This window comes from Aotus nancymaae, unplaced genomic scaffold (genome assembly GCF_030222135.1).
Source record: "Aotus nancymaae isolate 86718 unplaced genomic scaffold, 86718_ANA_hifiasm-v0.15.2.pri h1tg000063l, whole genome shotgun sequence".
Taxonomy (NCBI): domain Eukaryota; kingdom Metazoa; phylum Chordata; class Mammalia; order Primates; family Aotidae; genus Aotus; species Aotus nancymaae.
In genome coordinates, this window is record NW_026988477.1 from 830,383 (window position 1) to 847,108 (window position 16,726).

The window sequence follows — 16,726 nt, forward strand, 5'->3', positions numbered from 1 at the left end:
ACTCACCCACAAACCCCGTACCCCTCACACGGACGCCCATTCCCCTCAGCCCCAGACTCACCCACAAACCCCGTACCCCTCACAGAGTCACCCCATTCTTCTCAGCCCAGACTCACCCACAAACCCCATACCCCTCACAGAGTCACCCCATTCTCCTCAGCCCAGACTCACCCACAAACCCCGTACCCCTCACAGGGTCACCCCATTACCCTCAGCCCCAGACTCACCCACAAACCCAGTACCCCTCACACAGACACCCCATTCTCAGCCCAGACTCACCCACAAACCCCGTACCTCTCACACGGACGCCCCATTCTCCTCAGCCCCAGACTCACCCACAAACCCCGTACCCCTCACACGGACGCCCCATTCCCCTCAGCCCCAGACTCACCCACAAACCCCATACCCCTCACAGAGTCACCCCATTCTTCTCAGCCCAGACTCACCCACAAACCCCATACCCCTCACAGAGTCACCCCATTCTCCTCAGCCCAGACTCACCCACAAACCCCGTACCCCTCACAGGGTCACCCCATTACCCTCAGCCCCAGACTCACCCACAAACCCCGTACCCCTCACACAGACACCCCATTCTCCTCAGCCCAGACTCACCCACAAACCCCGTACCCCTCACACGGATGCCCCATTCTCCTCAGCCCCAGACTCACCCACAAACCCCATACCCCTCACACGGACGCCCATTCCCCTCAGCCCCAGACTCACCCACAAACCCCGTACCCCTCACAGAGTCACCCCATTCTCCTCAGCCCAGACTCACCCACAACCCCATACCCCTCACAGAGTCACCCCATTCTCCTCAGCCCAGACTCACCCACAAACCCTGTACCCCTCACAGGGTCACCCCATTACCCTCAGCCCCAGACTCACCCACAAACCCCGTACCCCTCACACGGACGCCCCATTCTCCTCAGCTCCAGACTCACCCACAAACCCCATACCCCTCACACGGACACCCCATTCCCCTCAGCCCCAGACTCACCCACAAACCCCATACCCCTCACAGGGTCACCCCATTACCCTCAGCCCCAGACTCACCCACAAACCCCGTACCCCTCACACGGACACCCCATTCCCCTCAGCCCCAGACTCACCCACAAACCCCATACCCCTCACAGGGTCACCCCATTACCCTCAGCCCCAGACTCACCCACAAACCCCGTACCCCTCACACGGACGCCCATTCCCCTCAGCCCCAGACTCACCCACAAACCCCATACCCCTCACAGGGTCACCCCATTACCCTCAGCCCCAGACTCACCCACAAACCCCGTACCCCTCACACGGACACCCCATTCCCCTCAGCCCCAGACTCACCCACAAACCCCGTACCCCTCACACGGACGCCCCATTCCCCTCAGCCCCAGACTCACCCACAAACCCCGTACCCCTCACAGAGTCACCCCATTCTCCTCAGCCCAGACTCACCCACAAACCCCATACCCCTCACAGAGTCACCCCATTACCCTCAGCCCCAGACTTACCCACAAACCCCGTACCCCTCACACGGACACCCCATTCCCCTCAGCCCCAGACTCACCCACAAACCCCGTACCCCTCACACGGACACCCCATTCCCCTCAGCCCCTACCCGGCCACCCTCATTTGCTGTCTGCCTCTGGATTTGCCACTTCTGGACAGTTCACACACGTGCGGTCACGTAACACGGGGTCTTTTGTGACTTGCTCTTCACTTAGCACGACGTCAGGGCTTGTCCACATGGAAGCCTGTGTCAGCTTCCTCCTTTTCCGTGGCTGAGTAATACGTGAACAGAAGCAAACTGTCTCTTAGGAATGGGGATAGTTGGTTACACATTCCCAAACCCATGTCCCATGTTCCATTACTCCACATTCTGAGAGCTTTAACCAACTTACTTGGGGATGTCACTCATGGTGGCTTGCTTCCTTGTGAGTTTTGTAAGTTTTCGTTGACCTCGTTCAGTGCAACTTTTTCCCTCTGGTGACCTAGGGCCTGCACGTCTTGGCAAAGTGGTTAAAGAATTATTGCTTCGTTTCTGTCAACTAGTTAGAGCTAGAATTCTCTAGAGCTAGAACTCAGCAGGGCTAGAACTCAGCAGAGATAGAACTCAGCGGGGCTAGAACTCAGCAGAGATAGAACTCAGCGGGGCTAGAACTCAGCGGGGCTAGAACTCAGCGGGGCTAGAACTCAGCGGGGCTAGAACCCAGCGGGGCTAGAACCCAGCGGGGCTAGAACTCAGCGGGGCTAGAACTCAGCGGGGCTAGAACTCACCGGGGCTAGAACTCAGCGGGGCTAGAACTCAGCAGAGATAGAACTCAGCAGGGCTAGAACTCAGCGGGGCTAGAACCCAGCGGGGCTAGAACTCAGCAGAGATAGAACCCAGCGGGGCTAGAACTCAGCGGGGCTAGAACCCAGCGGGGCTAGAACTCAGCGGGGCTAGAACCCAGCGGGGCTAGAACTCACCGGGGCTAGAACTCAGCGGGGCTAGAACTCAGCGGCGCTAGAACTCACCGGGGCTAGAACTCAGCGGGGCTAGAACTCAGCGGCACTAGAACTCAGCGGGGCTAGAACTCACCGGGGCTAGAACTCAGCGGGGCTAGAACTCAGCGGGGCTAGAACTCACCGGGGCTAGAACTCAGCGGCGCTAGAACTCACCGGGGCTAGAACTCACCGGGGCTAGAACTCAGCGGGGCTAGAACTCAGCGGCGCTAGAACTCACCGGGGCTAGAACTCAGCGGGGCTAGAACTCAGCGGCGCTAGAACTCAGCGGGGCTAGAACTCACCGGGGCTAGAACTCAGCGGGGCTAGAACTCAGCAGAGATAGAACTCAGCAGGGCTAGAACTCAGCAGGGCTAGAACTCAGCAGAGATAGAACTCAGCAGAGATAGAACTCAGCGGGGCTAGAACTCAGCAGAGCTAGAAGTCTCTAGGTCTAGATCTAACTTTTTGGAGCATCTTCAAGTTCCAGATGCGTGAGATTTACAGGCTTTGTTTAAGGGCGGCTTTCCTTTTCTTCCATGAGTCCTGTTGGACAGACAGGCTGCCTTTCTCCCTCTCTGCCCACGCTTTCCCCAAGGCGTCCCTTTTGGAATGTCTCGCCTTTCTAGCCTTGCGTCCCACCCCTGCAGCTGTCACACCCTGCAAGACAGTCCTGAGATCTCCTGACGCACTCACCTGCATGTGCTCCTCAGCTGTTCTGGGTGTTTCTGTGGAGAGCTGTCCAGTGCCAGGTTCCAGAATTTGCCTTTTGTTTCAGTAAGCTTGCCAAGACCCCGGAGCACGGTGCATTCAAACCTGCGTCGCAGCCTCGGGATGTGGCTCCCGGAGCTCCGTGGAGGCACCATCCACGTCGCCAGGGCCAGAGCAGTGCGGCCCACACTCCCAGCCTGCAGCCTGCCCCAGCTCTGGGGGCGTCCTGTGGCCAGTGCTGGCAGCTGGGAACTCACTCTCTTGCCCACCTGCGTGGCTGTCACCTGCTGCGCCCTGTCCCGAGTGCGGAGCTGCAGAACCGTCCGTCAGCAGTGGCTGTGGCTTCGAGTGAATCACAGCTGACTCGCTTGCAGGCGTCCCCAGAGGACTGCGCCGCCGAGGCTGCCACGCAGCAGCGAGGGCCAACTTGCTCTAGAATCTTCCGGAAGCCGGAGACCAAAACCGCCGCTTTGCCTCTCTTCTTCCGCCTCTTACCCGTTTCTGAATCTTCTGCAGGTCAGGGATAGAAAAGCGAATCAAAGGCGTTTTTCGGTGTGGGTTATGGCTCCTGCCTCTCGGTTTCTTTTGCCTGCTGAGGGCAGGCCTGGCCCGTGTCCTGCCAGCGCCGCGGGTGAAGTGACTTGTGGACCTGTTGTTGCTCGGGCTGCGGTCGCCTCGCAGGCCAGCCCTCTGCCCGCCTGGAGAACGGGCCCTCCGTCTTTATGGGATGATTAGTGCGGACAATGACCGCCGCCCCTGGTGGCCTGGGAGGCAGCGGACCGGAACGGAATCCCAGCGGCATGAAAAGTCACAGAGGCTTGGATGGCGGCTGAACGGCCACAGTTACCTTCTGAATGGATTAAAATTTTAAAACCTCTGTGCGGTGGGGAGGCCTTGCCAGGAGGCTTTGAGTGCAAGACAAAGTGACAATGTGGTTTTGTGTCTCCACAGCTCCAGGAGGAAGCCTGGCGGGGTTGCTGCCCTGGACGACCCCCTGGCCGAGCTTCTTGACATGCTGGAGAGCAGCCGGGGCCGGCGGGGAGAGGGCCCCTCCCTGGAGGCCTGGATCTCCCACCAGCTGCAATGCTGGGTACGGGCCCAGCCACACCCGGGCCCAGCCCAGGTGCGCCCGTGGGCTCTGTGACCCTTCTGCCCCGGCCGTCAGCACAGTGGACCTGGCACCCACCTGCCCAGGCCTCTACAGCCCACTGAGCAAGCCGGGGAAGGGCAGAGGGGTGCTGGGGGCTGTGGTCAAAGCCCAGCCCGTGGGCTTCACCCTCAGCCCCCTGACAGCCACGTGCTGAGACCAGCCTCACCCCTCCCATGCCCCAGCCCTGCAGGCCGCCCGAGGCCCGCACACAGCCATAGTAACAGGTGCTGCCTCCTGGGCCAGGCCTGCCCCAGCCAGCCCCGTGGCTCGGCCCCTGGGTGCTGCGTCCAGTAAGGCCGGGTCCCGGCTCTTCCAGCACAGCCCGAGGCTGGAGCAGCTGCAGGCCCGAGCGGTCAGGGTCCTCACCAAGAGCCCCTCCAGCCTTGCAGCGCCGCTGGCCAGCATCTTCCAGCTACAGGATGCAGACCCGAGCTGCCTGCTGGAGCACGTCCACCACCTCTACCACGAGGGCAGATTCAGAGAAGTGAGTGGCCCACGTGGCTGGGCCCACGGGGAAAGGATTTCTCAGCCGGCGGGGTGGGGTTGCGCCTGGCTCAGGGCCGCCTGCATGATGGGGGCTGTGTGGGGCTTCTGGTCTGCATGGAGGAATCAAGGACCTGGCAGTGGGAAGCCCATCAGCTGCGTGTGGGGTGCAGGGTCCCAGGAGCCCTCAGGCTGCCTGAGCCGACAGCAACGTCAGAGCACAGCCAGCCCCAGGCCTCGCCTCCCCCGCCGACTCCTGGCTCCCACGAGTCCTTTCCTCCCAAAGGTGGGCCTGGCCCTGAGCTTCGGTCCAGCCACACCCACCATGCCCGTGAGTGTCTGCACCCAAGAATCCCACACAGAACCACGCAGGCAGCTGCCCTTTGTGGGTGTTCGTCTGCTGAGCCTCCTGGGCGCCGGGTGCTGTCTGCGCTCCCCGGAAGGAAACATTCCTGGGAGAGGCTGAGCAGAGGGGCTGTGGGAGCAGCTGGTGCCAGCCCTGCCGCCCATGGCACCCTGAGTGGGTTCCACTCACAAGGCACAGTGTGGGGTGGGCCAGTGCCCGGGACACAGGACGAGGCTCGGGGCCAGGGCATCAGTCGTGCCCGGCACCGTCGCCCAGGTGTGAAACGTGTCTGCTTGGCATCCAACCCCTTGTCGGCTGCTGGCGGGAGAGGCGGCTCTGCTCCCTTGTGGTCGGGGGCCGGGTCTTAGCCGTGTCGCAGAAGTGTGGGTTTGGAGCTACGGGTGTCTGGATTAGAACTGGTGGAATGTTAGGGAGTTTGGAGGTTTGCTGAGCCTCCTTTTTGAGCAATGCTGACTCTTAAGCCCAGAGGATTCCAAGAGGAAGACCGGGCCCTGGAGTCACAGCCACCGCCCCCCAAGCCTGGCCAAGCTGGGACTTGGGTTTGTGGCCTGCAGTGAGTAGGGAGGCGGCCATCTTGCGTGGGGTGGCTCTGAGCTGTTCCTGCAGCTACAGGGGGCCCCTGTGAATTCTCGGTGCCCTGAGATTGCAGATCCCAACCCACAATCCAGGGTGCAGCAGGAGGTGCAGCAAAGAAGGCCGGCGGTGCCCTGCCCGGGGGTGTCCTGCCCGGGGGTGCCCTGCCCGGGGGTGTCCTGCCCGGGGGTGCCCTGCCCGGGGGTGTTCTGCCCGGGGGTGCCCAGCCCGGGGGTGCCCTGCCCGGGGGTGCCCTGCCCGGGGTTGCTCAGTCCAGGGCTGCTTGGTTCAGGGTACACTGATCATGTATAAGGAGGCCGGCATTCGGGGGCATCAGTCCGCCCCCCGCCTTGTCAGGGCCCTTACTTGAAGGACGTGCTGCCGAGACGCGGGGCTCTGCATGGGGGCGGAGGCTGTCCCGATGGCACCCTGGGTTCCTCTTCCCAGCGAGACCCCCTGGCCGTGAGGAGCCGCGTCGGAACCTGGGTGCAGCCATCAGGGCTGCCTGGCTGGGCGCTCGGGGGTGAGCCAAGCGTCGGCTGCACCGGGCCCCGCCCCCGCACTGTCGCCGGCCTCTCACGGCTGGTGCGTGGCGCCGAGAAGCCACGATGGCCGGCCGGGGCAGTGCGGGACGGAGGGCCCGCTCATGTGGCCGAGGCACTGTCCGCAGGTGGATGGCGGCCGGGCCTGCCGAGAGTGCAGGGAGGCAGAAGGCAGGCTGGGGTTCGGCCGTCTTCTGTTACCGCGCCTTTCAAAGACCGTCTGGGGCCGGCTGAATGCGCCTCCCTCACGCTCCGAGGCAGGAATCCCCACACAAAGGGGGTCTTGTCCCGCACAGGCCCCTTGTGCGAAGAAAGCCATTGTCCCAGGCGGGGCCGCCCGGCAGGCGATACATGCTCCACTGCCCACCGCCGCGCCCGGCCGAGAGGGGCCGCATTCAGGCCTGTCCGCTCGGATTAGCCGGGGCTCGCCGCTCAATGCGCTGCGATATTTCATGTCGAGGGCAGCGGCTGGCTCTGGGCGGGATGAATGCCCGCTTTTGTCCGCTGAGTTATTTTATTTACATTTTTTAAACAGCTTATCAAGGTAAAAAGATAGCTTTGCTTTAAAAAAAAAAAAAAAAGCCGTCTTGGCTCCAGGCCCACGCAGAGGTGGGAGGCAGGGCCGTCACTGGGTTCCTGCCAGCCTTCCCGCCCCTCCGAGTGGGGCCCTTCCCCATGGTCAGCACCGCAGCCCCGCCGGATTTTCTTGTTCTTTTTTTCTTCCCTGAAAGCCGTGGCTCCTGGGCCTGTGTGGCCAGAGGTTTCTGCAGCCCCACCCCACCGCCCCAGCCGGACGGCCTCGTCCCCCTCTTGCTAGCGGGTGCCTCCCATCCTCCGGGCAGCCGAGGTCAGGAAGTGCCGCCTGGGGCAGGGTGGGCCCAGTTTGCCCGTCTGACCTCGCAACCCAGCCCCCGGCTCATTCCTCCCCTGAGGTCCCCGACTCTTCACCGTCTGCTGTCTGCTCCCTGGGCCTGGCTCCGGGGCCAGGTGAGCTTTTCGTGCCTGCTGAGTTTCCCAAGTGGCCAGGCATGGGCAGTGGGCAGCTGTACACCATTCTCCCAGGGAGGTGATCAGACGCCGATTCTAAGTCAGGCACGATCACAGTGAAAGGGCCATGCAGGAGCCCCAGAGCCTGAGACGGGGGCCGGGCCAGGGAGCTACCTGCCACCCTCCAGCCCCCAGTCCCCATCACCAAGGTCACCCATGGAAGCCAGGCACTGCCCTTGGCATGGTGGAGCTGAGGGAGCGCCATCCTTGTCCTGTCCCCTGAGCTGCTAGGCCCCAAGCCCCCACCAGGCTCCAGGTACAAAATGTGGACATAGGGTCTGGGGGCCCCAGGACACCTGCATGTCCAGAAAGCCCCCCTGGCCACAAGAGGCCCTGGGTGCCCAGAGAGCTCCTGCGGGCCCAGCAGAAAGGTCCAGACACCCGATTGCCCTGGGCTCTGAATGGGGGCCATGGAGAAGAGAAGGGTTCAGCTATGTACCTTGAACCCCCTCTGATGGGGTCGCAGGGTAGCCGGCATCGCAGGGTAGCCAGGGTCACAGGGTAGCCCCCGGGGTCGCAGCCTGCGGGACAGGGAGACCAAGCCGCCCAGCTGGGGAGCACTGCTGTACCCAGCCCCGCCCAGGTTCCTCCCCAAACCTGAGGCCTTCTAGGGCTCAGAAGGATATGTATGGGGGGTACCCGCCAAGGGCTAGGGCCTGGAGCCTGAAGTCTGTCTTCAGAGGGAGGCCGGGTGCAGCAGCAGTGAGGGGACACCCTGGCCACCTGCCCTGGCTGGGCCCCCGGCCCCCCAACCTGCTGAGGGCCTGGTCCTAAGGACCTGATGGGCGCAGCCCCATCCTCCACCCCCCTGCACCTGACAGTGCCCACATGGGGTGGGAGGGGAAGAGGGAGGGGGGGTCGTGACCACCCCATGGTTCTGAACACGGTGAGGCGTCGGGGCCTGCACTCCCACCTTCCTGAGCTCTGGCAGCTTCTCAAGGATATCCCTGATCCAGAAGGGGTCAGGGCCCTTGTGTGAAGCTGCGGGTGTCACTGCTGGGGTGGTCCCCACGTGGTGGCCCCTGTGCCCAGCCCTATGCCCACCTCCCGGGCGCGGCGCCCCTCCCCATGGCCCCTCGGCCCTGAGACCCCACCCCATGGCCCCTCCGCCCCTCCCCGCAGCCCTGAGGCCCCGTCGCGGCCCTGTGCGCCTCCCTACAGACCTGAGATACCCGGCCCCCCTCTCCCCAGGCCCTACGACCCTTTCCCCGGGCCCTGCGCCCCTCCCCGTGGCCCTGAGACCCCAGCCCCAGGCGCTGCGGCCTCCGGGCCTGGTGGAGGTCTAGCCTCTGGACCCCGGCCAGGCAGTGGAGGCGCCGGGTCAGCGCTGCGCAGGGAAAGGCCCCCAGACCTGCGCCCCCACCCCGCGCACGGGGCTGGAAGCGGAACCGAGGCTTTCCCAGGCCGCTATTTTGGTCCTCTCTCTGGGCTGCGGGGGGCGGGGCGCCGATGCTCCCTGGGCTGCTCTCGCAGGTCATTTTTGCTGGTTATGGGAGTGCTTCTTATGGAAATTATTAATAGCAGCTCAGGCCCGCAGTACGTGCGGGCGGTCAGGGCCCTCCGTGCCCGATCGCAGCTGTGTGTCCTGGGAGCGCTCGCGGGGTGCCCGTCTCCCGCCTCGTGGGAACAGCTAGGACCCCCCAGGCGTCAGGGTGTGCTGAGACCCTGCCCTGAGGTCCTCAGCCCTGGCCCCTCTACTCTGCTGCAGGCGCCAGGACTGGGCCCCGCATATGGGTCACGTGGGAGGCCACGGCTTTGCCCCTTGCTCTGAGCCCACCTCCTTGCCCTCCGTGGGCTCATCAGCAAGCCCTGAGCAAGGCCCTGTGGACCAGGCTGTGTGGCCTCCCGTCTGTTCCAGCTCATGTAGGGCCGGGCTCAGCGGGGCTCAGCGGGGCTCAGCACAGGGGGCTTGTCTGCCAGGCCAGGCCCCTCAGCCTGAGGGCCACGTGGGTGGACACGGGAAGGCCCCACAGTCCGCCGCAGTGACCAGGCGCCGTGTAGGTGGGTGGTAGCCCCTCCCAGGCCCCGAGTAATCTGTGCCTTCATGTTTGTACCAGGCAGTCATGCTGAGCGCCACGTTGAAGCTGCAGCCAGAACTTGATGTTGAAAAGGTGAACGTCTTCTCACGTCAATCGTTTGGGTTCAAACTCGGATAATGCGCAGGTCTCCAGGAACAGTGTTGGTGGAGGTGGGGGGTCCAGCAAGCCACAGGGAGGGAAAGCAGGGCCGTCGGGAGCCCCCAGACCAGCCCTTCTGGTGAGCTGACCCCAGCCAGGCGCAGCCGCACGTCCGGGCACCCCGTGCCCAGCGGTCCTCGAAGCCCTGAGTGCTCCGTGCAGCAGCCAGGCCACCCCTTCCCTGGAGTGGGCGCCAGGTGCCTCTCAGGACACGCAGCCCACGTGCTTCCGGGACCCTCTTCTGCTCCTCGCCTCCACTGCGCAGGGGGCTGGGGGAGCAGTCACCTGTCTAACGGAATTTCCGGACAAGCTCCCACACTGGGACTCTGTCCCCACCACAGGGACACAGGTGGAACTGAGGCAGGGCCAGGTGGGGACAGGATGCATCCTGGTCTCCCTAAAGAGGGAGGGGTGTCCACACCACAAGGCCTCGGCCCTGTGCTCCGCGGATGGGTGCAGACTCCAGGTCTGAAGAGCTGGGGCCGGAGAGGATTCTCGGGCTTTGCCTTCTGCCTGAGACCTGTCCCTGAGGGCACCGCCCTGTAGGTGGGCCCCATGCAGTCCGGCTCCAGGCAGCCTCACCTGTGAGGCGGAGGAGGTGGGGAAGGAGGTGAGGAGCGTTCTTTGAGGCGCTTTGTCTGAGGGGACTGGTTCTTGCCGAGGGAATGGCTGGTGTATCCCAAGGCCCAGCAGCACAGCCAGGGAGCCCCCCACCCCCAGGCCCTCCTGGAGGCACCGACAGCGTGTGGGGCTTGAGGGCCCCTTGGGGCAGTGCTGGCGTCATGTGCTCGGTTTGTCTCAGTCCCGCCTCCCCACATTTGATGACAAATGAACTTCCCAGGGTCCCCCTTGCCTCTTAGGGCCTCCAGGCCTTCGTGGAGAGGGGGTGGCCGTAGAACCTACCGGAAGCCTGGGGCGAGTGTGTGTGAGCACGAGGGCAGGCCGGGCGAGCACTGTTGGGCCTGGACGGCCTCTGGGCCCCGTTAGTTCTGACACTGCGGCCGCCAACTCTGGGCTGGTTGGAGGTGAGTGTGGGGTTTTGGCCAAGGTGGCGGAGACTGTGGCCTGACTGTGCATCCCCCCCACAGATGAGCGTCCCACTGCTCCTCCAGGACAAGGTGGCCCTCGTGGAGCGCTACGTGGCCGGCTTCCCGGACCTCCAGAGGAGGCTGCTGGCCCTCATGGACTCCTGGTGCCAGCCCGGCTTTGACATCAAGGATGTTGCCAGGTGAGTCCCGTGGACGCTGGCAGCTGGCACCAGATGGCACCCTGGTTGAGGGGGCAGCATGGCAGCAGGCACGTGGGAGAGCTCTCCCAGGCAGTTCTGATGTTTGGGACACAGCTGCCATGTGACTGCAGCCGGGGCGGCTGCGTCTGGAGAGGAGGGGCTGGGGCTGGCAGGAGCACTGCTCTCTTCTCCCAAGCGCAAGAGTTACCTGTTCTTAGAAAGATGGAAACAATTCTCTGTGGTGGCTCTTCGTACACAGGCATGGCGTCCATACTGCTTATCTGCCCATTCATTCGTTTGCTTTCATCTAATAAAGTTTTTGGAAGGCTCCTGGACCCATCCACCGACAGGCAGACTCCAGCCTCTGTCCCCACACAGCCCCAGGGTCACCTCGCTGGAGAGTCCAGGGCTTGGACGTGGGTATCAGGCCTCCCTGGACCCATCCTCCTCCACTTCTCCTCCCTTAGTTCAAAGGGCAAGTCGCTTCCACTTTCTGAGTTTGTTCCTCATTCACACAATGGGGCTGAGTCCACCTGACTCAGAGCGTCGCTAAGACTTTTCATCATAGGGAACAGGCAGGGCACACGCAGCACCAGGCCAGGCACAGTGAGTGTATAATCAGTTGCCATCGATCCTATTATATTTAAAAAAAGAACAAAACAGTGAATGCAGTGATGGAGGTGGGAACCAGAGGTCTCATTGTGAAGAAAAGAAATACACAGCCAGGCGCGGCGGCTCACACTGGTAATCCCAGCACTCTGGGAGGCCAAGGCAGGTGGATCACCTGAGGTTGGTAGTTCGAGACCAGCCTGGCCAACGTGGAAAAACCCTGTCTCTACTAAAAATACAGAAATTAGCCAGGCTGGGTGGCACGTGCCTGTAATCCCAGCTACTTGGGAGACTGAGGCAGGAGAATCTCTTGAATCTGGGAGGCTCTGCAGTGAGCCGAGATCGCGCCATTGTACTCCAGCCTGGGCAACAAGAGTGAAACTCCGCCTCAAAAAACAACAAAAAGAAATATACATGGAAACTGGGAGGGTGAGGAAGACCCTGCAGTGTTAGATTTCATTGCAGGTATTGGTTTAAATTAATGATTTTTAAAATTTGTCCTAGCTCTGTGCTCCGAAAGGGCCTGGATGCAATGGCACCCCATAGCAACGAGCACACCGGCCTGCCGGCTCAGTCACCAGATGCCATTCTCCACCGAAAGCAGCAAGGGCTTTCGGAGAATGGACTGAGCGCGGAAATGGCGGTGGCACTGGAGTATAACACCTTAACTGCTGAAGGTCCACGCGTCCGCAGTGATGCCCAAGGGAAGGGGGAAATGCTCTTCTCTATATGATGTGTTCCAGCTAATGGGCGAAAAAGGAATGATACAACTAAAAATCACCATTTTGCAGCTCTCAATAAAGTCACTGATTCAGGCATAGATCATCAAGGGAGCCTAAGAAAGAAAGGGATGAAATGTGAGTGACCAACGCCAGGCGTGAAAGGGGCCTTATTACAGACCCTGCAGACGTTGACATGTAGCAAGGGGATGTTGTTTGCAACTTAATGCAAATGTACTTGACCATTTAGATATCATAGGCAAATTTTTGAAAAATACAATTTACCAAAACTGACACTAGCAGAAATAGAACATTTAAATAGTCCTACAGAGCTGTTAAGTTGAGTCCATAGTCTAAAGCTTTATTACAGAGAAAACTTTATTAGAACCCAGACGGTGTCAGTGGTGAATTTTTCAAATATTTCAGAAAGAAAGTGCTTTGTGGTTGGGCACAGTGGCTTGCTCTGTCATCCCAGCACTTTGGGAGGCTGAGGTGGGCGGATCACCTGGGGTCGGGAGTTCGAGACCAGCCTGACCAACATGGTGAAACCCCGTCTCTACTAAAAATACAAAAGTTAGCCAGGTGTGGTGGCGTGCGCCTGTAATTCCCTTGAACCCGGAGGCAGAGGTTGCAGTGAGCCGAGATCACTCCACTACACTCCAGCCTGGGTGACAGAGTAAGACTCCATCTCAGAAAAAAAAAAAAAGTGCCAGGCGCGGTGGCTCACACATATAATCCCAGCACTTTGGGAGACAGAAGCAGGCAGATCACGAGGTCAGCAGATCGAGACCACCCTGACCAACATGGTGAAACTCCATCTGTACTAAAATACAAAACTCAGCCAGGCATAGTGGTGTGCACCTGTAATCCCAACTACTCAGAAGGCTGAGGCAGGAGAATCGCTTGAACCCAGGTGGTGGAGGTTGCAGTGAGCTGAGATCGCACCATTGCACTGCAGCCTCGCAACAGAGAAAGACTCCATCGAAGAAAGAGAGGAAGAGAGGAAGAGGGGAAGGCTGGAAGGGGGAAGAGGGGAAGGGGGAAGGGGTAAAAGAAAGAAAGGAAAGGCCGGGCGCGGTGGCTCACGCCTGTAATCCCAGCACTTTGGGAGGCCGAGGCGGGTGGATCACAAGGTCAAGAGATCAAGACCATCTTGGTCAACATGGTGAAACCCCGTCTCTACTAAAAATACAAAAAATTAGCTGGGCATGGTGGCGCGTGCCTGTAATCCCAGCTACTCAGGAGGCTGAGGCAGGAGAATTGCCTGAACCCAGGAGGCGGAGGTTGCCGTGAGGCGAGATCGCGCCATTGCACTCCAGCCTGGGTAACGAGAGCGAAACTCCGTCTCAAAAATAAAAAAAAAAGAAAGAAAGGAAAGAGAGAAAAGAAAGAGAGGTGGGGGGAGGGAGAGAGGGAGGGGGGAGAGGGAGGGGGAGGGGGGGAGGGAGAGGGAGGGGGAGGGAGAGGGAGAGAGGGAGGGGGAGAGAGGGAGAGAGGGAGAGGGGAGGGAGAGGGAGGGGGAGGGAGGGAAGAAGGAACCAATCATGCATGAACTCTTCTAGAGAATAAAAAATTTTAAAAAAAAGGAGCGCAGCCCAACTCACTTTATTCAGCTTAAACTCAGAGGCCAAAGCTCAAAAAGGACATTAGGAGGAAGGAAAACTGAAGCCCAACATGTTTCATGAGGGTAAATGCAGAAATGCAAAGCAAAGTATTAGCAATCAAGTCAACTAACATATTAAAGAATTAAGAGAATGAGAAGGCCAGGCACAGTGACTCACGCCTGTAATCCCAGCACTTTGGGAGGCCGAGGCGGGCGGATCACCTGAGGTCAGGAGTTGGAAACCAGCCTGGCCAACGTGGTGACAACCCACCTCTACCAAAAATACAAAAATTTGCGTGGTGGCGGGCACGTGTAATCCCAGCTACTCGGGAGGCTGAGGCAGGAGAATTGCTTGAACGTGGGAGGCAGAGGTTGCAGTGAGCCCAGATTATACCATTGCACTCCGGCCTGGGCAACAAGAGCAAAACTCTGTCTCCAAAAAAAAAAAAAAAAGAGAGAAGACACAGACAGGAGAAAATCTCTGCAGAAGCTGTGTGGGGTGAAGGACTGTCATCCAGAATCCACAGAGATCTCCCCACTCAGCAAAAAGAACTTGAACTTCCCCACTTAGGGTGGGCAAAGGGGCTGGGCATAGCGGCTCATGCCTGGAATCCCTACGCCTTGGAAGGCCGGTAGGGGCGGACCACTTGAGCCCGGGAGGTCCAGGCTGCAGTCAGCTGGGATTGCACCACCGCACTCCAGGGACAGAGTGAGACTCCATCAAAAAGCAAAAAAAGATGAGGAAGTTTCTTTCTATGCTTGGCTTGTTTCGAGTTTTTGTCAGGAATGTAGCTGGAATTTGTAAAACCAGCTCGTCTGTTGAGATGAACACATGGTTTTTCTTTCTTAATCGGTTACTGTGATGCGTTACACCATTTAGGGTTTCCGTGATAAAGCAACCTTGCATTTTTGGGGTAGACTCCACTTGGTCATTATGTATTATCTTTTGGGAACCCAGATGGTTTCAGCAGGGGCGGATACTCGCCTACATTTCGTTACGAACGTTTGCGTCCCTCTCCATGAGGAATATCGGCCTCTCATTGTCTTTTCTGGTAATATGTGCTACTTTGGTATCAGAACAATGCTTGCCTTATAGAATGAGTTTGGAATTATTCCCTTGCCTTTCAATCTTCTGGAAAAACTGTGTGTAGTTGGTATTACTTTTTTTTTTTAGATGAAGTCTCACTTTGTTGCCCAGGCTGGGGCGATCTCGGCTCACTACAGCCTCCGCCTCTCGGGTCCAAGCAATTGCCTGCCTCAGCCACCTGAGTAGCTGGGATTACAGGCACCCACCACCATGCCTGGTTAATTTTTGTATTTTTAGTGGAGACGGGATTTCAGCATCTTGGCCAGGCTGGTCTTGAACTCTTGGCCTCAGGTGATCCACCTGCCTTAGCCTCCCAAAGTGCTGGGATCACAGGCACCAGCCCCTGCACCCGGCCAGTTGGTATTACTTCTAACTGAAAATCCATTTCCTTTAAAAAAGGGCTATCTGGGTGCCTGTGTCTTTTTGAATGAGCTCTGTTCGTGCCTTTCAAGGAGTTTGTCCATTTCATCCACGTCGTCAAACTTCACGGCTTAAAGTCGTAGGTGACGTTGCGCCGCCATCTTTGCGTCATCTGCGGCGTCCCCAGTGCCGTCCGCGCTCTCCTGCCCAGTACGGGGCTCTGTGTCTCGCCGTCCTGCAGTGAGTCTCTGGCGTGTCATTTCCAGGTCAGTTTCTGCTGATCACGGGTGCCTCGTATCTCCTCTTCTCTGCAGGCCTGGTGATTTTTTATTGGATTACAGATATTTTGAATTTTACCTTCAGGGTGTGTGACGTTTTTGGTTTTCTAAAAATATTCTTTTTTTATTATTTTTTTTCTGAGACAGAGTCTCACTCTGTCATCCAGGCTAGAGTGTAGCAGCGTGATCTCGGCTCACCGCACCCTCCGCCTCCTGGGTTCAAGTGGTTCTCCTGCCTCAGCCTCCTGAGTAGCTGGGATTATAGGTGCCAGCCACCACGCCTGGCTAATTTTTGTTTAGAATTTTTAGTAGAGACAGGGTTTCACCATGTTGCCCAGGCTGGTCTCGAACTCCTGACCTCAAGTGATCCGCCCCGCCTCTGCCTCCCAAAGTGCTGGGATTACAGGTGTGAGCCACAGCACGCAGCCTCTAAAAATATTATTGATCATTGTTCTTGCATATGTTTAAGTTACCTGGAAACAGTGTAATTTTTTCGGATCTTTCTTTTAAACTTCATTTGTGTGATCAGAGCAATGTTTAATCTAAGGCCAACCTCCCCCGATTTCTGAGGCAACGCCCTGCCCACTAGGAAGCGTTTTAATCTCTGGGTCTTGGGAGCAGCTCTTTGTCAGGCTTGGAAACTTTTCCCTGTAATGGGCTCAGGTGGCTCCTCCTCCACTTTGTGTGAGTTCTTGGGTGAGTTCTCGAGCGTGCTCCCTGCGGAGCTCCACAGCTCTTTCTCTGGGCATCTCCTCCCTGCAAACTCAGGGTGGCACCCGGATGTCTCTTGGGCTCCCCTTCCGCCGCATACTGCTGGAAAGTTTCTCCAGGAGGGAAGACGGGGCGATTGGCAGCCTCCCTTCCCATTCCTCGGGCATCCCTGCCTTGAGCCACCCACTGCCTAATGTCCAAGGGCGCCATTTTCGCTCACTACTGTACCAAGGACCCACGCCGGGGCGGGAGGCGGGATAAGCACAAGGCATGAAGACTGGGTACGAAGACACAACTGTCGTTTTTTCAGAATGTATGTTTTTCTACATAGGGAAGAAAAACCAAAAAAATCTACAGATAAATTATTAAAATTAATAAGTAAATTTAGCAAGATCACTGGTTACAAAGTAAGTTTATAAAAGCCAATTGCATTTCTTTATACTTGTAATAAAGCTTTCTCAAATAGGATATAAAATCACTAAGAACAAAGGCTGGGCGCGGTGGCTCAGGCCTGTCATCCCAGCACTTGAGGTGGTTGAGGCAGGTAGATCACTTGAGGTCAGGAGTTAGAGGCCAGCCTGGCCAACATGGTGAAACCCCATCTCT

The 16,726-nt window shown here is 58.9% G+C and overlaps 1 protein-coding gene across 1 annotated transcript in view; it reads left to right on the forward strand.

The window, feature by feature from the left end:
* The window catches only part of EXD3 (exonuclease 3'-5' domain containing 3), an 80,957-nt gene that overhangs the window by 20,552 nt on the left and 43,679 nt on the right, over positions 1-16,726 (forward strand). Inside the window, 5 exon segments of the mRNA XM_064366070.1 lie at positions 4,138-4,160; positions 4,162-4,309; positions 4,653-4,820; positions 9,406-9,459; positions 10,614-10,753. Coding sequence (XP_064222140.1) covers positions 4,138-4,160; positions 4,162-4,309; positions 4,653-4,820; positions 9,406-9,459; positions 10,614-10,753 — 533 coding nt within the window.